This window comes from Enoplosus armatus, chromosome 16 (genome assembly GCF_043641665.1).
Source record: "Enoplosus armatus isolate fEnoArm2 chromosome 16, fEnoArm2.hap1, whole genome shotgun sequence".
Taxonomy (NCBI): domain Eukaryota; kingdom Metazoa; phylum Chordata; class Actinopteri; order Centrarchiformes; family Enoplosidae; genus Enoplosus; species Enoplosus armatus.
Genome location: NC_092195.1, coordinates 679,469 through 702,410, shown reverse-complemented (window position 1 = coordinate 702,410; position 22,942 = coordinate 679,469). Strand labels below are relative to the sequence as shown.

General features: G+C 44.2%; 1 protein-coding gene across 2 annotated transcripts in view; it reads right to left on the bottom strand.

Moving 5' to 3' along the window:
• gabbr1b (gamma-aminobutyric acid (GABA) B receptor, 1b) overlaps window positions 1-22,942 on the bottom strand; it is a 102,262-nt gene that overhangs the window by 4,842 nt on the left and 74,478 nt on the right. For both annotated transcript variants that reach the window (XM_070921872.1, XM_070921874.1), the window contains 6 exons: window positions 14,448-14,598; window positions 11,846-11,978; window positions 10,737-10,853; window positions 8,295-8,402; window positions 7,168-7,261; window positions 6,492-6,619 (listed from right to left, as the gene is read on the bottom strand). In XM_070921872.1, the coding sequence (XP_070777973.1) occupies window positions 6,492-6,619; window positions 7,168-7,261; window positions 8,295-8,402; window positions 10,737-10,853; window positions 11,846-11,978; window positions 14,448-14,598 (731 nt within the window). The remainder of the gene's footprint in view (window positions 1-6,491; window positions 6,620-7,167; window positions 7,262-8,294; window positions 8,403-10,736; window positions 10,854-11,845; window positions 11,979-14,447; window positions 14,599-22,942) is intronic.

Genomic DNA, 22,942 nt, shown 5'->3' with positions numbered 1-22,942 from the left:
AGTATCCTGGGCACACAGCTTCTTTATTTTATCTTGTTTATTTTCTTGGGCTGTATCCACTTGAATAAAGCATTTTCCCACCGGGTTGCTCCTCCAACACACCGGCTATTGACAGGAAACTAGAGAAGAATGAAATGTACACACGCTTTTCACTCTCAATCCATCTGCATTAAGGAGTTTTTACTGCATGTTTTTTGATAATACACCAATGCCATTGTTTCATTGCTACTTGGCATATAATTGTTATCATTTCCAACTAAATTAAATTAGAATGAGAAGGGGAGTGAGGCAGAGAGAGAGGCAGGAGGCAGGAAGAGAGACAACAAAACAGAGTGAGGTGACGGAGGGAGGAGACGAATCGGAGGGAGTCTGAGCGGCTGGAGGAGTGAGGGACTGGGCACGACATCAGACGAAACACAAGGGAGGTGGAGGTGAGGCTGGAAATCAATACATATTGAGCGACAGTCCGTCGTCTCTGTGCAAACCTGAAAAACCTCATCCAGACTGGGAAATGGAAGCAGCAGGTCGACACCAGCAGCAGCAGCAGCAGCAGCAGCCATATTTTCTCTCCTGTATCATCACAAACACAATCCCTACACCTCCGCTCACACACAACTCAACCCCAATCCATTTCACCCGCCAAATAGCATTCTTAGGGGATCGCTAACCCCCGTCATTCATCTGAGACAGACTGTTTGCACACAGTCTGCAGCTTTTACAGGGGCAACTTTAAAAGGAAAGCTCTCTTTTAATACAACATGGGTGCAATTGCATAGGCCTGTCCACTATTCCGTGCCATGGATCGGCAGTCCGAACTGCGCGCGGAACGTGACGTAGCGGTGGGCTGCTACGCTAGGCTGCTAGTTCCAACATCAAATTCATATGGTCTGACGCTGTGCTCCCGAGGTTGGAGAAACAAAATAACCGATCGGAACCTCGCGGGTGGGATTAACCTGGGATAGTCGCAGTCAAGGCGGTACAGCGTAAAGAAAAACGTAAGTCACATTGAGCATCGCGGTCGAAATTCTGTCGAAAGTGCTGTTTGATGTCGACAGGCCGAGTAAAAACGGAGATAGGACGATGTACATTGGATACAACAATCACGCAATGCACATGCGTCAAAAGTACGCAAGATGGGATGTTCAGGCGTCTTCGCCGTGTTTTTTGTCACATGATGAAACGGAACAAAAAAATGCAGGAATCTGCTGACTCTGCTCTACAGGAACATTTAGGGAGGTGGGGGAGGCGCCGACTGAGCAGAGAGGTGGAGGTGAGAGTGTGCTATTTGTGTTACTGTCTACATAAACTGTTTCAAGAGCGGCATAGCTAAGAAGAAAAAAAAAAAATCGCCTATGGGTGCCCCTGCTTTTTGTTGTAAGTAGTTGCGTATTGCTTGATATGATCTCAATATTCTTCATTTGACCTTTCACCTTTTTGTGTGTTTCTGGGGTCCAACATGCTGATATGGTACGCCAAAGTGAAAAAATAATTGTCAAGTCATACAGGTGAAACACTAAAACACTGGCATGGCGAACATTTTCCAGAGTGGTGTGTGAAGGCAAAATAAAAAAGTAGCCCTCGACTCGAAGGGTTTTAAGATTGGAAATGTCATCTTCCTAGCTCCCTTGCTGGGGAAGTCATGAAAAAAGGAACACACAGAAAAATGTCCACAAAAATGTTGACAAGCATTCATGAGACGGATGCCGCTGCACAGGTTGCTGGAAGTCAACTTACTGAAATCGACACATTCTTCTTATTCAGTGTAAAAAACAACAAAAAACAAGTCTCATGGCAGTCAAGTCCAAGTCAAGTCTATAGTTTTCGTAAATTAAGCCGGACTTAAATGTTCAGTCTACAGCTCTGGTTGGTTCACCCGAATGACACCAAAACTAGCCATGCAGATATTGATCGGATGGTTTGACCTGTCCAAGGTTTTGAGATGTGTGTTCCGGATGTCCACCCCAATGCAACAGAAGGGGATAACATTGAGTTTGTGGAGCTCACAAAACCGAAAAATGACGATTTGAAAAAAATCCAACAGCAAAGTCTCTTTCCAGACAAAGTGTCTCTCTCACTCTGGACAATCAACACAGAACATTAGAACTACGTTCTTTCCCAAAGAAACACTCCCTATGAATTATGGGCCATTTCCTGCAACACAAATGAGCAGACAGCCAGTATCCTTTGATCCAAAACGTGGAGAACATCCCATAAATAGATCCTAGAGCGGGCCGACGTTTGCAGACAGCAGCGTGAGGATCAAACTCATTTGTGTTAGAGAGAGACAGAGGCAGGGGGGGGCATCTGACAGGCCACGTGTTCATGACAAAGCAGACCAAAGCGAGAGGAAACGCAGCAACAAAGACATGCGTGATTATTTCCCTGTAGTCAATTTGCATTTCACCCCCCTCAGTTTAGGCTTAAATTGGGTTCAGTGCATAATGGATAATCCTCGGAGATGAATTAAAATGCCACGACGGGAGTTGGAAATCAAAATATCCGCCGTACTGGAGATGTTGCTGATTAAAAAGCCACTTTTGAGTGTGTGTGTGTGTGTGTGGCTGGAAAGAGAGTGGCATTTCAAACCAGCAGCAGATGCCTCACTTGTTTTTTTTCAACACAGAGACCTGAATACCCATGCACATCAGAAACATATGAACATTTGACCGCTTTACCTGGCGGTGTGACAGAGCGGAAAGGCCCAGCCAATTACAGACGGAGCAGTGCGTGTTTTTGAAGAGCACTTGAGGGGAGAATGTATGAGTTATTCGATGAAAATCCTTCAGAGACCTGGTCACAGTCACACCTTGTCGGCACATTCAGACTGAAGCAGTCAATATTATAGGCTCTGGTGTATCACAGATATATATCGTGTCTGCCGATACGTTGGTCAGTAAATTACGAGAAATGAGATCCTCCCAAAGGTATTTCAAGAAAGGAGATCTTTGAAAGGAGGCGCCTTCCCAGTGTTTTGTTTTTGTGGTGCTAAACCGAAGTCACACAGTTCCAATGTTGAATACCCAAAGATGGAGAGGTCGCACGCAGCCAGATCTTTCGGACAAAGTTGACTAATCTAATAGTTTTCAAATGCATTTACTTTAACTGTTTTTTGTTTTTATTTTAATACTAAAAACAGCTTTTCATTCCAATCACGATCATCATATTCACGGAAACACACCCAACTTTTATCGTACCTAGAATCTCGAGACGTGAATGATTTGCCTAACTCCTTCAGATCGATTGCTTCCTTTCACGATTTCAGGACTTCGATTTCGGTATTTGCCTTCATTTTTAGTTCATAAGTAGTCTCAGCTTTTTGACAATGTTTTTTGGTCTGTTCATTTATTTTATTTATCTATGTTATTATATTTTTTGTACACATGACACTCAGGTGTAGTAGGTGTGGTTTGGGATGTTACTAGGCTAATTGTTTTGTGTCGATGGATTGTTGAATTTATTATCAGCATTATTTAGTATGTATGTTTATTATTATTATGTTGTTTTTTGTGCTCTATTAACTTCCATGTTTTGTTCCTGAGGACCCCCTTGAAAACAAGATGGTGCCTCTCAAGGGGTTTGAAATGACTAAATAATCAGTCACCAATTCATTTTGGCCACGTCAACGAAACAGGTTAACGTTTCGTGCCAGTGGCCTTCATCAGAATGCATTTGGAAGCAAAGCCAAGCACAACCATGACTCTCCAGCCTCTCCGCACTTCGTCGGACTTGTAACCTGTAACTCCTCCAGCCAGGGGGTAGAGGGGGCAATCTACCAAAACTACTCTCCCAGAGAGAGACAAAGCCCTGCGTTGAACCCGAAACAAGGTGTCCTGGGGCTGGGCAAAACCGCCAACCACACCACCATAGCGACGTTACGTTTCGCAAACCATCCGATTCTCTTCGACGGCTCTTAGGTACGAACGCAGGGAACCGAGTCGTACTTGGCAAGCGCCATTCTTTTTACCGCTGTGCCCCAAAGTTCGCTGCACGCCCTGAATCCTTTACTTGAACAGCGAGAACCAGACAGTCACAGTGTCGCATGAGTTGCATTCAAGGCGATGGCAGCTTTATTTACACATTTCAAACAGAGGGTATATGGAGGGATCTGGCGTCACCATTTACAATGCAAATCATTGACATTAGGTCTGGGCAGCACGAGTCATTTGGTGCTGCTAAACCAAGACCACACATGCCGAATGAAATCACATCAGTGGGATGTCTAAGTTTGAATCTGATCCAAATCTTACACTCTGCCACTATCCTATAGTGATTATTTTTACACACACGATAGATGGTGAATTAACAGTGTTATGAGTCGGTGTTTAATTTGGGTGCATATCTGATCTGCCAACCAACACTTATTTTAGTGAGAAATCTTCACTTTTGAAACGGTTGGCCTCGCATTCCCGCGGCCTTCTCCCACTAAAATAGCCCATGCGAACCAGCGGAGGCTGGTGGCGAGTTGAGGTGACAAAATTCAAAATGTAAAGTCTGTACAGAAATACAGTTTATCTTTATGGATTATATTGTTGCCGAATTGACAAGAAGACTGTCAAAATACAAAGCGCTTCATCTTGTATTTCCAGAGTGATGTATTTTTACGGACATTTAAGGAATTTTCAATATGTTCTATTTCTCAAAGGAAGTTTGGTGCAGTATTTTCCCTGGAGATGGTAAGGTTGTCTGACTTTTACTGCATTAGTAATTGGTTTGATTAATTAATTAATGTGTGTATTAAGTAGGCCAGAGGCATTTTGTTCTGCACCCGTTGATAACACATGAAAATGATTGGCGTGGTTCCAGACTAATTCCCATTAGTGCCATTAGCCAGGTAGGAGTGTGCATCTCTCCCTTACAAGATGATGCGATATTTATCCAGATACATGATACGATACGTTCTAACACAGAGCGAGTCGGTGCGATTCAGTGCAATCCGATACTGTTCTTAACATCTGTTTAATGTAGGAGTTCATTTTCCATTGTAAATGAAAATAAGCCACTTCTATAAAAGCAGCATTGCTTACCTTCAAATAGATACTGTATATTTCATGAAAGACCAGGGAACCCCCGAGTATTTCTGCTGCTCAAACAGACCTGACAACAAATGACGTAACAAGCAACGTTCAAAATGCGGCTGAGCGTTAGCCGCCTGCGTGACACGTTTCCTCAAACGAGACTAATCAAAGAGGTGCATTTTGATAAAAAACTAGGCGAAGGCGTCTCCGAGGACAGCTACGTGTTACCTTGCTGCTTTCAACAGCCGTCGTAACCACAACAACAACAGACGCATTCGGCTGAGAGTCGCCAGTTAACAGGGTCACTCGCTAAACCGAAACACCCGCATAGGCGTCACCCTGCCGTGTCACCAGGTGAGTGCTGAGACGTGTCGTGCTGCCGCGGTAGCTAATCGCTGTTCTACAGACCTTATAAATGGCCAGACTCTGGTCCAGTTTTCCTTACTCCTTATAAAATACAAATGTCTTCCAAACTTTGGATCTGACGGTGCGCTGCAAACTGTGTCGGGCATGTTTTTGTTTTGACCTTGCCAACGTTGACCTTTGACCCTTTTCACGAGAGCGGAGACGCTGTGCAGAATTAGCATCAAAGCCTCAGTCGACCGATTTGTAACTTTTAGAATCGGGCCATCGACCGGTTCATGGCACATTTAGATCCACCCAGGGGTCCGCTGGACCCGGATTCCGATTCGTATGGTTGAATCCCTAATGCCAGACTAACTAGACTGTCACTGCAGACTAGTCATTGCAGCTCTATTCACAAGTCTGCCTTAGCCTGTGGAAAAGAAACGAGTGAGTGTGTCTAATGTAGTACTTGTATCTGTGAGGAGTTCTGACATGTGTCTTTATTCCTGACGATGAGGACACACAGTCCTATCGTTTCAGGTCTCTGTGTTTTCTGGGCATGCTGCAGAGCCTCATGCAGCACGTGGCGGTGTCATCATTCAGTACACACACACACACACACACCCGGGCTGCGGAGCCCGCCGGGCCGGCTTTGCCCTCGTTTAAGCCAAACAAATTGGACCGGAGGTGATCCTCGCGCACCAAGGACGGCAGAGCCTTCCTCCAGCCGAGCGCAAGGCGACGCAGGAGAGGTCAAAGAAAAAGCTGACGCGCCCGCTGAGCGAGGCTGCGCTGGTGAGGGATTGGAAGTGAAAGACCAAGTCTGCGGACTAACACAGGGCCTGCTGAGAGGCACGCTACTGACAAACACATTAGTCCGGCTGCCAACACACACACACGCACACACTAATCAGCCTTTTCATATGCTGAATATATATATATGTATACGTACAGACAAGCTAACTTGCATTCAGTGTTTTCTCACACGCGCGTAGCCCAACGTGAAACCCGCGAAATCAATTTGTGGTTTTTCGGGCGACTCCGAAATGATAGTGGCTGAATTTTAGTGGTCTTTTAAAAAGGGGCAAAAACCACACACACACACACACTCACACAACTAACTGAACTCACAGCGACATTATAGATGGCCATGCCCACGGCTCGGTGGTCGTTGATCTTCTCGGTGGAGATGGACTTGGTCTCATAGGCCAGGAAGATGCCGAGCAGCAGCAGCAGGCCTTTGTAGCCGTACACCACACCTAAAGAGACGGACAAAAGATGGCAGCTGTGAGGAGCGATGGAACTGTTTGCACCGCTGCTCACGTGTTCCCAAAGCTTGACCTTACCAGTGGCTTTACATTTTCCAAATCTTACGCCAACACCGATTTTCCGAACATTCCTCTTTTCGAGACTTACCGTGACGCGAGACTTGTTTTGACTTCTATCACGAGGAACAGTTTGTCACCCTTATTTTTCACTGCAGTTGTTTTTATCACATCGGTAATGGATCTGCAGTACCAGGGGCTAAACCAACGGCATATTAGTTAAAGAACGGCGGTTCGTGATCTCTCGTCCACCTGAGCTGAAGGCTGTGCAGCTAATTATATGTTATATGTTAAACTTCAAAGTTCACTCTTGATGTTGGAAACAGCAGTTGACAAAAAAAACCCAATCTCACCACAAAGTCTATTGAGTTGCATATTGTATATATATATTTATTTAGACTAAAGCGTGCTGCACCAGAGAGGCAGAGGACAAGAGAATTGACAGATACAGTGATGCAGGAGTCGGATGGTATTTCACTCACCCAGCCAGGTGTTCATCTTTTCTGAGCTGCAGTGCTCCAGCAAAGGCTGGATCAAAACATCCAGGTCTCCTTTGGGGGCTTCTCTGGTGAATTTCTGCTCACATACGTACAACATGAACACGCGGGTGAAGCGACAGCAGCACGCTACAACTTCAACAGCGAACATAAAACGATATAATCTATTTACATTCAGGCAAAATACATGTATACTTTTATGGAAGTCTGTGGCTGCCAACGTTAAAATGAAATCATTCAATCGAATTGAAATTTTAATCTTCCATTACAGTGCACATGATGATGATGATGAAGAAATTTGAAAATGTGCTGAAACAGTTAATTGATTTACCAATTAGTCAAATGACAGAAAATGAATTGTTAACAAATCTGATAATTGATGAATTCAAGTCATTTATTACGCAAAAAGGCACGTATTTGCTGGGTTTTTCATTTTGATGGGTACTATTGTGTGACTATTTTAACAGACTAAATGATGAATTGATCAATCACATCGACAAATGAATTTATAGTGTTTATTATTGTTAGTTGTAGCTCCAAAAGTTTCAATTAAAGAATCAACATCATGTTCAGAAATTTCAAACTGGACTTTTGCATTTGAATTGAACCATTATGACATCAAAATGAAAATGTCCTTCTGTTATTGTCATAATGACTAACCTCAGATTTCACAAAAAGTGGCCTGAGAGAATCCTGTCATTAAAGACATTTTCTCAGGAAATGTGCTACAATTACAATTCAATTCAAATTCAAATGTTTAGTACACTGAAAATGATTTGTCAGGAGTTCTTAATTTTTGCAGTAATTATGCATTCTCAAACACGAAAATGAAAATTGATTTAAACATTTTTTTTTGTCAAAAATGCACAAAAATGGAAATGGAAATTTTACTTTGATTATTTCATTTTAATATTGACAGCCACAAGCCTCCATAACTTTCATCCTTCTACTTACTTTATTACTTTTTCATTCTCTCTCTCTCTTTCTCTCTTAGATACACCAAATACAGGTTCACCCCCTTACAAATTCATTAGATTTTAAGAGAAATTAAAAATGTAAACTGTCTGCTCACTTATAAATAAATAAATAACAAAATGAATGGATGATCATACCTCCACTGTGATATGCAAAGGATCCACAATCTGCCAGATCATGAGAGACAGGACATCGATGCCAAGCAGAACACCGACAGTAGCGTAGAGTTTCCATGGTTCCAGGTGCTGCTGGGAAACGTGGGGGGGAGAGGGATCAGGAAAAGGCACAAATCCTCTCTTTCTGATTTTGTGAGGGAGGGACTTATGAAGCCATAAATAGACTAGACTAAGCTGGACGAGAAAATAATGATCCATCACTAGGCCAATTCAATCTGCCCCCAAATCACTGGGCCATGACAAGAAAAGAGACAAAGAGGCCATACTGATTTGACGAAAGAAAGATTTCGTGGGAACGGGTCCAATCCCATAAAGCACTTATTGATTTTGTTGCATTATTTCACAGCTTTGTGGTTATTCAGAGTCTGATCCTCCTCTACTGCCAGACAACGATCTCTACGCTGTTCGTCCACACAGTCACAGCTACAGTTACAGCAGTCATCCTCATCCGATGGCTGATTTACTCTCTGTCTCTCCTGCCTTCATCAGTGTGTGTGTGTGTGTGTGTGTCACCTGGCAAGTGTTAAGCATCCCGCACTATAAATATCATTCATATTTCATATCAACTTTAAACAGGCTCTTTCTGTCTACTTATTTCTACTCTCCAGGCATGCTACCCCTTATTAGGAAGCATTGCAATGGCCAGGGGCCTCACAGTGGGGTGAGGTGGGGGGGTAGGGGGTGGGGGGTAATGGAACTAACTACTGAGTTTCTCGGGGAAATTGCGTTCACTTGGGACAAATTTGCAATGAAACTATTTACATCCAGTGCGAACGTTTGGTGCCAATGCAGGAAGCAGTGTGTCGATTATGTAACAGTGAGTGGAAAGTAAGGGCCGGGGAGGTTGGGGTGGCGGATGGATGTGCAGCGCATCTGAGTCCGGTTTGTGTCCTGTCACGTTCCAGTTGTTTTTTTAATTACGACCGAGATTTCAAATTGCCCAAGCTCACCTGAGCTGACGGGTTTTGGGACCGTCTCCCGTCCCATGCAACGGATGAGTCTCAGATACCTCCCACTGAAAAGCTTGGGGAAGCGGCTACGCATTGGTCTTCATCTGAGGCGGGTACGTTTGCCAAAGCAACCGCTGAGACATCTCATCCCTGAAGCCTTGGGTCAGAACAATACTGTTTGAAAACCGCCTCTGAGATAGGATAAATCTCACCTGTGTGTGTGTCCAAGTCCGAGTTGTGTTTCAGTTTTACTCAAACTCCTGATTTCTTATCCCGAACCTTAACCCTGCTCACCTGCCTAACCCCGAAGCTAGATCTACACCACAAGAGGTTATGGCAGTCCTTCTGTAGATAACCTACAACATTATTATTCCATTGATACCACCACCACCACAACTCATCCACCCGCTCAGTCTGTCTTTAGTTATTGGAGCGCTCTGCTCAGGACTTATTCAAGTTTTTGGAGGTTGTTCAGTTTCAGTCTAAAACGGCTTGTTTCAGACAGAGGGGGGAACTGGGGGCCACATAAAGGGCCAGTAGAAGGTGGCATGGTGGCGCAGTGGTTAGCACTGTCGCACGGGAGGTAAAGCTGGTTAGAGCTGGTTGGGGGTTCGATCCCCGGCTGCCCCTGTCATGTCGAAGTGTCCTTGAGCAAGACACTGAACCACCTTGCATGGCAGCTCAGTCGCCATTGGTGTGTGAGTGAATGGGTGAATGAGACTTAGCTGTAAAGCGCTTTGGGAACCGTGAAGGTTGAAAAGTGCTATATAAGTGAGATCATTTACCATTTAGAAGAGAAATAAGGACTTTTTTTCAACTGTGAATCATGCAAAGCTGCTCTAGTGGAGTCCCAGAATAAAAATACAGAGCTGGAAAATGAGCAGAATATGGGACCTTTAAAGTGAGCTCAATCACTTTTGACACAGCCCTTGATAAAGTAATCCCACCTCATAGGCTTTCTCCAACTAAGCGTATTAATAAACATTACCAAATGGGCTGCAACCCCCTGCCGGGAAGATTGTTGCTCTATGACGTCCTGTCTGACGTGTCCTTTCACATACAAGAGAGGCAGGAAAGGGGGGGGTAGATGATAGAGAACTAGGGGGAGGCCCTCTACCACTGGCCCCCACCAACTTGGAGAATTTCCTGGCCGGGCAGCATGACAAATACATGCTGCTACACAACGCTCAAGGGCAAGCAGTGGGCCAACTCTGTCCCCACTGTGAGCCAGCTATAGAAGCAGGGCAGGGAGTAAATGTAAAAAGATAAGACTCGATTGGGGAATACATCATCTCCTGACGTGGAGCTTGCCCTTGAAGGGGATGATGATTAAGTAAAGCCCAACCCCCCCACCCCCCCCACCCCCAACTCCTCCTCAGAAAAGCTTGGGGTGGACTTAATTGTTCACTCCTGGAACCTAAATCCACCAGCCTCAAATCCCGGTCCCATTTACCTTCCTCTTATCCTTCTTCTCATCCTTCTTGGTGAAGACCGTGTGGACCCACCAGATCTTGGTGAACATGCTGCCGTACGCCAGGCTGAAGCCCAGGCCGAGCAGCCATAGGCGAAACTAGCAGAGAAAGAAAAGAAATGAACAGGTTTCATAATTAAACTGATTAATATACAAAAGACATTAATCAAATTAGCTGATCAGTCATTCCCTGTCAGCACGCCCCGGTTTGAGTTTAATAGCCTTTCAAAGATGACCTTGAAATGAAAAATAATAATCTTCCCGGAGGCTGTCTATCTCAAACCCTTTCCTCTGTAATACAGTGGTATATCGCCTCAACTGCGGGGGACGAGAACCAGACGACGACTGACACTAACACGAGGAAAGGTAAGACCTTAAAAGACTTGAGGCTACAGAATATTTCTGGGGTTTAAACTAAAGATTTTCTTTGCCCTATGTGGAAGGGATTGGGATGTTTAGGCTCTGATCTCCTTTCTGGGGGACTGACACTTTGTAAGTGTAACTGGAGCCGGTGATCCACTATGATACAACAAAGGAAATGACATCCCACAATAATACGCCAGCAATAACAGGCATGTTAACTTGGACTGGGCTGGTTTACCAAAAGTAATTTCCTTTCATTTCATTGTAACAAGTTTCACTTGGATTCCTGGCTCCTTTTTTTTTTTTTTTTTTTTTGTGCGAAAAAATGTGCACGTCAATATGTTTTTCCTAACGGATGTTTTTGTCAAGAATACTTTCACACAGAACGAGGGGTATAGGCATCAGCCAATCATGTCATGCGGCACGGGCGTCATGTCACGACTCCTAATGACAATGGCGGACCTGTTTGAGTGTTTGTGTTTCTCACCACTGAAGTAGCCTAAATAAGACACTGTTAGCTTCGTTTCCCTGCAAATCTATTCATCTACTTATCGCAATCTCCCATCGCTGCCAGTGTGAAATATTCGCAGGCGAGTGTTTTTTCGCGTCTTTTATCCATCTCGTCCCCGCCGTGTAAAGACCTTTACAGGCATTTTGGGTTGTTGTTTAGGCAGTTTTTAAGTTTGAAATGAAATACTTGCGTTGAGAGAGCAACTTTCACATTCTACCTGGCAGACGACGGGGAACTGCCTCTTCTGGACATGAAGGCCATCGATGCCCAGAGGGAAGACAGCGGCCAGAGCCATCATGCAGCCCACTGCGGTCATGTTGTTAAGGTATGGCTGAGAGTTCTGAATGTACCTGGAGCGAAAGCAGAAATACATACATCCATGGGGATAAGCATAAGCATGACATAATCATGAAGAAGCGGATACACAAACAATAGAGTCATACCATACTGAAGGGAAACTGGAGGAATTTTTCATTGTGTTCGCATTGACTTGGTATTCTCCCAGCACAGGGGGAACCTTAAGTGACATAAATATATGTTGATTGGTCGAACCCAAGCTAATGCAGCGCCGGCAAACGGGCATCTTTGAAAACCTGTGTAACGGCTTGTAAGGGCAGTGTTGGAGCCATGACGTAGTTTTTTTGCTTGTTTTGTTTTATCCTTAGCTGCAGTTTCGGTTATTGAACACCAGGCGGAGCATTAGCATAGCCCAGCACACAAGTTAGGTTTAGTTTTGTTGAGAGTCACTTCATGTAGCCTTGAAATGTTTTTTTTGGACCAACGCAAGGGGGGGGGGGGGGGGGGGGGGGGGCACAACACTATTTTGACTCGTCAAAGTGAAATATAAAAATGTTGTCTGTGATGTCGTGAGCCCCCGGCCGGCTTACCTCCCTCCCCAATTGGCGGTGCGAATGCAAGCAGAAAAAAAAGAGTCCCTTGAAGGTATGTAGTTCGCGGGGGGGGAGGTCCCCAAATGTGGGGTGCAATTCCTCTCAGAGACTCCCCAGAATTGTGAAAACGCCTATTGTCTCAATTCAATTTCAAGTGCTGTCGTCACTTACACTTTTAACTGACGCGTCAACTGCTTTCAACCTGTTTCACATGTCAACTGATGAAACGGATTTTTCCAACTTACAGTCGAACTACTTGCAGGTTTTTACCCCATAGCTGACATTTTACGCACTGTTACGACTTAAGCAACAACAGCTTCTGGTGCGCACACAATTTGACCATCTCCAGCGCTTCCACTTTAACTGAAATTTCAACTGCTTTAATCAGTTTTGCTTTAACTGACAGCTCCAGTGCTTTCAGCGGTTACTCATCGACTGACAATTTTAATTGCTTTGATCTTTTAGTCTTCAACTGACATTTAAACAGCTCCCAGAACTTACTCTTTACCTGACTGTAAACTGACTCTTAAACTGCTTTCAGGGTCTTCACTTCCGATGACACTTAAATGGCTTGACAAAGTGTGTATGGATATATGTATGTAAATAACTGAACATACTGTTTTGTATAGGCTCCATGTGTGCGGCTTGAAGGGGCTACAACTGTTGTAAAATGACAAACACATGGCCTTGATTCCTTGAAGCGATTCATTTAAACCAAAGTTTTTACACTGATAGACATCCGGGCAGTTGGTTTCAGCTTGCTTGTAGATGACTTGAAACTGGCTTGAGTATCATCATGTCTGTCTTTTTGAATCTTGGTCCTCAAAGCAACGAGAGAGTCATGAACTGAAATTTCATGTGCGTTCGTCACTTCCACTTCCACTGATTTTACCAGTTACATGTCAACTGACACCTCACTACGCGTCAACTGATATTAAGTGCTTTCAAGAGCTCAGCGTTTTGCCGCCGCTGCAGCTCACTATCTGCATTTTGGCGGATTTACCTTGTCTTTATATGCATATATCCTTAGTGTGGATGAAAACACACACACACACACACAGACACACACACACACACACACAAACTTACCGAAATAGAAATACAAAAAGGCTTTAAAGAACTCAAGCTCAGGGTCACAGTGAAAAAAAAAAATAAGAAACCGCACAGGCCTGACACAATACACACACACCCACACACCAACATCTATCATGCACAGAAGGATATTTGTGTCTATCTCCCAGTGCACACACAAAAGCACCTCACTGTCATCCCCCCTGCTGTCAGAGTCAGACTGTCACCCAGTCCAGGGTATTATCTGTCTGTCTGTCAACGCACACAAATTGCAGTAAGTCTGGATTCGACTGTCTCTGCCTCATACATGCCATACATTTTTTTTTTCTCCAGGAGTCACTATCAACATTCAGACTGAGCTCTGTAAATATCACATAGATTGGATCACGTCCAAAATGCATTCCTATTAAAAGGTGAGGTTTCGTCCCTGGCAGGGTGTAGGTCCTGGAAAAAAAAAAAAAAGGCCTCCAGTTTTTTTTTACCTAACCCGACCAATTTTGTGTGTATTAAGTGCTACAAATTTGATTAAAAGTTCACTCGCTCATTACAACTGAATTGCTGCCACGGAAACCAAAAAAAAAAAGTATCACCTTCAGTGAAGCGGCCTTTGAGAGAACAGAAAACAATCTTCCTCCTCGCTTGTCATGACGCCTTTAACTCGTACTATGGCTGCTGCCTGCTGGAGACCAGGGTGATGAGAGCAGAGGCTTGCGAACCAATAAAACCAAAACAGCGACCTGAAAGCTGTTAAAACGCGCCTGAGGGCAACTGCAGCGACTGACAAAGTGCATTTGTGTTATTGATTTGTGCAACTTTAAACGAACTCGATCATCATCTAGTCAAGGCGAGCGTTTGTACCTGACGTTGCTGTTGTAGATGTTGAAGGTGAGGCAGACGATTCCCAGCAGGATCCCCAGCCCGGCAAAGACAGACACAGACACAAAGAGCTTCTGGGACAGGTAGCGGAACTCCTCGATGACCACTGTCTGGTCGGCGGGGGGGCCGGAGCCTAGAAGACGCGGGGGGAGATGATGAAAAGTATGAAAGAGGCTGCGAGGAGCAGAGAAGGATGAGAGACATCGAGGACAACTTGTGAATTAGTGGAGCAGAAAAGCGAAATGCATCCCCCAGTGTTTGCTCTGGCTGCTGGTCTAACTATCAGCTCACTGTGTCCAATGTCCCGTTGATGTTTGTAGTGAGGCTCCATTACCACCAGATCCAACGGGTTCGCAGACACAGCTCAGGACTAAGAAAAACAACCTTTCACTTCTTGGTTCATTTCATACTACAGTGGAAACTGCTTATATCATGTTGGCAGTACGGATCAAAATGGCTTGGGACAGGATTATTGTACAGTTATAGTAACCAAGTACTGACACTACGGCGACCATAAATCCAACAGCGGTTGTCTGGGACATTAAACGTCTTCATGCCGAACAGGAAAAGTCAGAATCAGAATCAGAAATCAGAATCAGAAATACATTACTGATCCCCGGGGGGGAATTGTACAAAATCAGAGCGAATGTGGAGGTGGAAACCTGCAATGGATCCTCTGAAGAGAGTCTTTTCTTTTTTATGAGAAGAAGTATGCTCTTCAGTGCTCTGAATTATTCGTAGTTTTTCTAGATTGTGTGTGCTACTGATGTCATCCATAAACCAAACCTTATGGGGCTGCATTATGTCCCACACGTTGCTAATAGGGGCTCGTCCGGGATTTGAACCCGGGAATCATACCCCTAGACCAACGAGCACAAGGCCAATTGCTAGTCCGCCTTTACGGACTCGTTGTGTTTATACTCTATATCTATCTATATTCTCTTAAAAGTGAAGCTTAGTGGTGGTGACGCTGAAGTGGTGGAGTTTGTTTATAGCCTAACGTTAGAGTTTTACTTCTGGCGATTCCATTTACGCTTCAAAAACAACAAATTATCTCGCTGAACAAAACGTGGAAGAATCATGAACTTTTGTTTTGCCACAGAGCTTATTTTCTGCAATGATCCAAAATCCTGTGGAACAATCCCATTGGCTTTTTGTCAAGGGAACTAGGGCGACGCTAACTGCCTGGTTTGCCGACAAAAAGTACGTCATCCCTGCAACAACTCTATTAGGCAGTGATAGCCTCTTTCATGGTTCTGGTTGGTTCTTGTTTGGACACCTAAATAAAATGGTCCACAGTAAATATAGTATGGTAAACAGGGATTGATTTCTGGCATAGCACAGGATGACTCAAATGGACGGACAGTGAGTGAGATCAGAGGCCCTCTCTCTCTCTCTCTCAACCCCCCACACTTTCAGTGGTTGCACTGATTGGGGATCAGATTAACACAGGCTCGAAGGAGAAACCAGGCTTGAATTGGTCTCTAATGCTTCTTAAATATATCTTAAACATATAGCCATATTGCAAAGGGTGCACTGGAAACTGTATGTGGTTGCAGTCAGAAGGGTATGCAAATTCTCAGGCTTAACTTTTCTAATGAAAAAAACAAACATCTTGTCTGACATACACACACATATATATATATATAATAAAAACAACCCACCCCTTAGCACACAGCGATCAATTAATCAATTAGTCTGCATAGATTTACAAATATAATCCTGCCCAAAGCAATTAGGGCAAATAACTCTCAATGCAGGCTAAATATAAACAGACAAGCCAAACAGAAAAAAACATTCAGGTAGCTTAGCTGGGGAACAGTTACATACACAATACTTTAGGATATTTTTATCATTAGAAAACACTATAAAGAACCAAAGGAGCTGTTCATGAGTCGGCTCGCTGGGGTTACTTCAAAGAACCGGTCTTCCCCTCATTAATAGTATGTATAGTGAATAGGTGGAGTTTTGTATTGCAGTACTGGAATGACTTTAGTTTCATTTCGTGCACTCGGAAATTACTAAAAAGTAAGTTTACGTTGCAACATTTCAGATTCATTTCTGCAGTGCAGTAAAGAGGTGACCTCATTTTTTGTTTGTTTGTTGTCGTAATGGGTTCTTGGTTGATGATAAATAAATAAGGGAATAAATGAAAGATACTTTTACAAAGACGATAGGTGACACTAACTGTAATGCTGCCTGCTGCTGGTGATTTTACTGATTAATATATAACGAATGACAAAGCGTTACTGTACGAGTTGATCCCTGAGATGTGTGTGACGTGTTCCGGTCGCATGTCAGTAGAAAGAACTGTGCGAAGAGGGGGTCTCCATTAGGAGCAATTTAAGCCGGATTCATGGTCGCCGTAGTGTCTCTGGCCCGAGGGTCCAAAGTGACGTCATTGCGCCAATGCCAAAGGCCCCGCAAGTTGTCGCGGCACGTGGTCGCGCACCTCCGAGTTTTTGTGACTAGGCCGGCACAACATTTCAACATGGACGCCTGTGAAACTAGACCGGCCGATCCGGTACGTCATTTCAAGCACCTCTACGACCCCTTCCATGGGAGACCCCCGGCGTTTCGGAGAATACTGCAATCTCAAAGCTCACGCGACATCTATGGCGGCCTGCCCGCGCGAGCATAAACAAGGTTTTAGGGTTCAGTGTCTTTCTCAAGGACACTTCCACATGTGGACGGGGGGAGCCAGGGATCGCAATTGTCATTTCATAATGCACACAGGCCAGAGGTCCTTCAGCCCAGAACGTTTTGGCTGCGCACCAGTTGTTGTCTATCAGCTGTAGCATGCTAATCAGCTTAGCGCGGTTCGCCAGGTTAGTCGAGCTCATGCATTGTCGCTGCCTCCGAATGGCAAACACAAATGAGAGAGACCAGAGCTGGAGGACCCCTCCCTGACGTTTAGATCCACTGTGTGGCGAGCGTCACATGTTCAAGAAAAGTACAAGAAAATGGATGACGACATTGTTCAACTGAACAATGAACACGACATTTACGACGGCGTCACCCGAACGGCGAAACGAAACAAAACCGGACTGGAAGGAGAGTCCTCCTCCCCACGGCGTTCAGGCAGCCTCTCACTGCAGATTCAGACCAAAGGAATAACTAATGCCACAGGAGTGTTTATCGCTGAGAGTCAGAGTGTGGTGCTTGTGCTTGAGCCCTGCTACAGTGCAGTTAGTCAGTCCGTTGTGCCTGCCCTGTATGAACCAGCACCAGCTGCAGTTGTTCAGTAATTATCAACAGGTCAGAGTCATTATTGACAATATATATATATTGTTGATAATTACCTGTTGATAATTACTGAACAACTGCACCTAGTGCTGGTTTATATATATATTAAATCAGGTGTAGGTGCTATATAAATACTCCAGCCAGTCCATATTGTGATGAGGTGGAGGATACTGTGATGAGTATGCCTACACTAAGAAGGCTTTTAAAATGCATGGGGCTGTACAGAAGGAAGAATGCGTCTGACCCGTACCCCTCATTTCTCATTGATCAGCTGGAGGGGCACGGGCGTTAAATTGATGGATTTCTTATTTGGGGGGGGGGGGGGGCAAAGGGTGAAGCAGGATATAGTCTTTATAGACCCTCACTGGGTCTGTCCGGTACCACAAGCACAGACATGCACTCACTTCACCAGATGGAACAATAAGGGCTCCATGTCACTTGAGCGGTACTGAAAAGCCCAAAGTGACGTGTCGTAAGTTAGCTCTGAGTTATTCATAAACCTTTGTCTGACTCGTTTATTACTGAACCCGCCGCGCCACCCAACACCACCAAGTAAATTCTCAACCTGCGGGAAACACTGCTTCCATTAAATTTACATTCCAGTTACAACATGCATGGCAGAGCATGTGTGAGAACACAGCTGTGTGTGTGTGTGTGTGTGTGTACGCGTTGGTGTTGCCTACTTGGCAGCGTTTTTAGAGCATCACACGTTTGAGCAGTGACAGGAGGAGCCTCATGCGATGCAGTGTGTGAGATCTGTGAGCCTTGGCATGTTTGAATGAGATGTTAATAGCAACCACGTTGCCATTGCCGTGGAGTCTTAAGGTCTTCTGCCTCACAAACGCGTTGCTATACGCGTTGCCTGCCGGTTTCGTGTGCAGTTGAGGATCTCACGTGTCACACTTCAGAGTCTGACGCAGAGATGACTTTGAGAATCTCACTTCAAAGGCTCAGTGTTTCTTTATTCACACGGCCGCTATGTTTGATTCATGTTATATTCAGGGAACACGACATGTGAGGCAGATGGAAGCGACGCCAGGAAAATAAATCTTTTCAAAACAAAAAGTGGATTCAAAATTCAGTCTGTAACAGTGGCTGGATTTTGCAGTCAGCTAACATCATGCATGAAAAAAAATGTAATCTATTTACTTGTAACGTATGACTTGGGGTGAATGTGACCTTAACTGTAAAGCCCTTTGGGAACCGTGAAGGTTGAAAAGCACTATATAAGTAAGACCATTCACTTACTAATTGCTCAACAGCAAACGTAATTACAGCGTTGGCCCGGACATAAGGCATTTGTTTTCTGTAGATTACATCAGAATCAGTGGGCGTCATATCATAATTTAGGACTGGCGTTTACATGTAAGTTCACAATTTTTCCAAGTCTGTCTTACAGCAATGTACCCAAATGTGTATATCAAAACAGGTTTTTCTTGCTGTCGGCATTCCTCCTGTTCACACCGGCCACCGGGAGATCCCTTCCTAACATGTTTGATCATCCAACTGGGATCCCGACATTGCTGAACACATTTGAGGACTGGCGTCAGATTGCTGGTATTTGATTTGATTTTCACGGTGACATTTTGACCTTGTGTGTATACTAGAAGGAAAGGTCGCTGGAAATATTATAAATCTTCTGGGGACCCCAAATGTTGCTACTAAATTTCATGGAAATCTGGCCAGTAGTTGTCGAGGTATCTTGCTCTGGAAAAAGAAGTATGTATGTTACTCGCCTCCTGCATGTTATAAAAACCTCAAGCTTATTAAGAAAAGCAAAATGTCACTCGCCTACATAGCTAACTTTTTTTTTTTTTTTTTTTTAGTAGGCTGTGTCTGACGCACATTGTCCAAACAATTCATTTTTAGCCGTGTTAACGGCATGGCTCCAGTATGTTGGTTTGTTGATCCACCACTTCATTTACATGTTCCCCAGAGAATGATTCCCACTGACTCTGGTGATTCCCTGATTTTTCCTCTAGCACCAGGGACGGAAAGAGAGACCATTGCATGTCGCTAACAATATCCAATTGAAGGGCTCCTTTAGAAAATGCGTGTCTGTGAGTATTTAGACTTTTAAAACACTGGACCAGGTCTGAATCAAACAACCAATCAGGGGTTAGCTAGCACGTAACTGGCGGATCACATCGAACTCTGTACGAACAAGGGCTTCTGCAGAAGGTTCCCCCCTTCTGGATTGGAGTGTGAGATCAGAACACGGAAACCTTGACTGCTCTGATTGGTTGTTTGATTCAGACCTGGTCCAGTTTTTTAAAAGACTAAATACAAAGGGGGCGGGTGCTCACAGACACGTTCTTTAAAGGAGCCCTTCAATTAGATATTGTTAGTGACATGCAATGGTCAAAGTTAGGGTTAGGGTTAGTTAATTTGTAAGTAATTTGTTGCTTCCACCCCTTTCTGACGGCATCATCGAGTCAAAACTTCGGTTTTGATTCTGCCCGTTTGTTTTGGCATTTTCCATGAAATTATTCTCACCCTGTTTACAACACAAATGCCTTGTCAATAAAGCAAAGTGTTCTGCAGTAAAAAATGAAAAAAAGAAAAAACAAGATCCAGACTCATAACTCATGAGGAGATTACGCGCCGTGCATGGGAGTGGGTGTGTTTGCTGAAGGCAGATACAGAGCACACCTGTGCATGTGCGTGGGTTACAGAGAGAGAGAGAGTGTGTGTGTGTGTGTGTGTGTGTGTGTGTGTAAGCGAGTGTCCTTTAGGAAAATGTGTTCTCCAACACTAACACCTCTCCCTGCCCTTGATGGTGGAACCGGGACAGTATGTTGCCATGGCGACTGGCCCCATAATGGTTACCACGGCGATATGAGAGAGAGAGGCAGCAATGCAGCAGTGGTTGTCAAGGAGACAAGGAGAAAGATCGAGGGAGGAGAAGAGAAGAGATTGTGAACAAATACTGGGAGAATAAAAGTGAGACAGAGGAGGAGAGAAGAGACGGAGAAGTTAAAGGGATTAGGGAGGGATGGATGGTAAAGAAAGGAAGAGGGAAAGTAGAGAAGGAAGAAACAAGGTAAGAGGGAAGAAGAGAAATTTGGAGGAGATAACTAATATGTCTTGAACTGAACCCAGAGCGTTGACACAACAGCATGTAGCAACCAATGTAACAACCAAGTCCTGGTCATCTTGAGGAGGCCTAATTCTGTCATGTCACCACCGCCCTAGCTATTTTTGGTGTTCACCGCCAGGAAGGACGGCGCTGACCGGCCATGGCGGCGGGGAGAAAGGAGGACATCTTGACGAGTGCCTCGGGGCGACTGGCTGTCACGCACACGTGAACTCGGGCTCATCCGCTGTCCGAAAGCATCCGCTGACTTCCAAACGCAGCCCAGATGGCCCAGACAGCCTCACCGGGGGCAGCAGGACTGCAAGGTCAAACACCAAAAACGCAGGAGGCCAGGGCACTTCCTCCGGCCCTCCCATGGGTCTTATCATGTCAGAGCCGGGGGGGGGGGGCAGCTGGATGACCTTCCTGTCTGTTGGCTTGGTTACAAAAAAAACAAAACAACTACTTTCTGGCACACAGCCAGCAATGTATCAGTGCTTACCGCTCTTCAGCGACAGTAGACGAGAGTGACGCTGAACACCACCAGGGGGACATGACAGCTCGGCTTGTGTCGTTGAGATGTTGACAAATCACTTCAGATTTTAGGCAGCTCAGTTTTCAGAGGATTGGTGGGGATATGGCTTGCAGATACGCTACTTTTCATTTTCATACCGTACTGAAATGAATAGAAAGTTTTGGTTGTTTAGAGCAGTGGCTCCCAACCTTTTTCTTGAGGGACCCCTATTTTACCATTGTATTTACAGTGATGACCTCCACCACCCCACACCCACATACAATTTAAAAAAAGGGGAAAAAGTAGCGTGCTTCTTTTGAAATATGTATAAATATATATATATATATATATATATATATATATATATATATATATCATTATATTCATTGCATAAAAAACAACAATACCTGCAGGAAGTTTGTGTAAAACTGATAATTTGTACAAAAATCTGAACAGACTATTCCCTGTGGACATTGTAATGTATCAGACGACGTTTCCTTATATTTTTAGGACCACAGTTCTGTGTCCGTGTTATGATTTTCTACGAATTAGTTTTAATAGTCCAAGCAGCCTGGCTTTATAATAAATAAAGATAGAGACTTTGAAAATGACCCTTCCATTTAGTTGTCTGTCTTCTTCACAGAAATTAATTAAATGCATGTTTATCATATTTTATATATATATATATATATATATATATATATAAAAAAATTCTTACATCCTTAAAATCAAGAGGGCTTCACGACCCCCACTGGTTTAGGGCATAGGACAATACAACATACTGTATAGTACACTTTGGAAAATATTATATAAAATGCACCTGATGTGTTAGGAGGTACTAAAGGGACAGTCAACAGCGTTGGAAATGGTCTTTTAAAATATTGCAAATTCTCAAATATAAGCCGGTATTAAAATGGCAAAGCAGAAACGCTTGATGGCATTAGCGCTGTGGAAATATTAACATATCATGTTGAATTTATCAAGAGGAGCAGGCAAACACGGAGGAAGTGTGGAGCAAATTAAAACAGGAGCAGGTCAGACGACAGGGAGATGTCTTACTAAAATAGAAAAAAAGAAAAGGGAAAATTACAAATAACCGCCTGGGCTCTCCCTTCTATTGAGGTAAACTCCAGACACCTTTTGAGAATTTACAGTATACATAAACGGCATTTGCAATAAAGGGACTAAATGGACATTCCAAAGCAATGGAACGGTCCTTTCGATATAACAAGTTATAACAAGGACAATGTAATATTATTTCAACGTCTGAGGCAGACAGTTGAACAAACACACAAACAGAATAAACAACTGAATGTCGATCCGTATCCGCCCCCCCCCCCCCCCCCCCCTCAGAGCATTAACCACTGTTGGATCTGCATCTTGTCAGTGCTCAGGGAGGCAGAACTGACACGGATGCACACAGAGCTCCCCTGTGTACCCGCTCAGGGAACACAATTTCATTCCACAAAGTCAAGGTCGTGGGGCCCAATCCCATTACACCGCCACCCAGATTGCTCCTGTGCTGTCTGGCTTGGCTTTTGTCAACTAGCATCTTCCAAGTTTGAGGCATTGCTGTCACGGCTTTGAACTGGCTCTCATGTTTGATTAGTAAATGGAAACTGGGGGTGAAAACAGGAGATC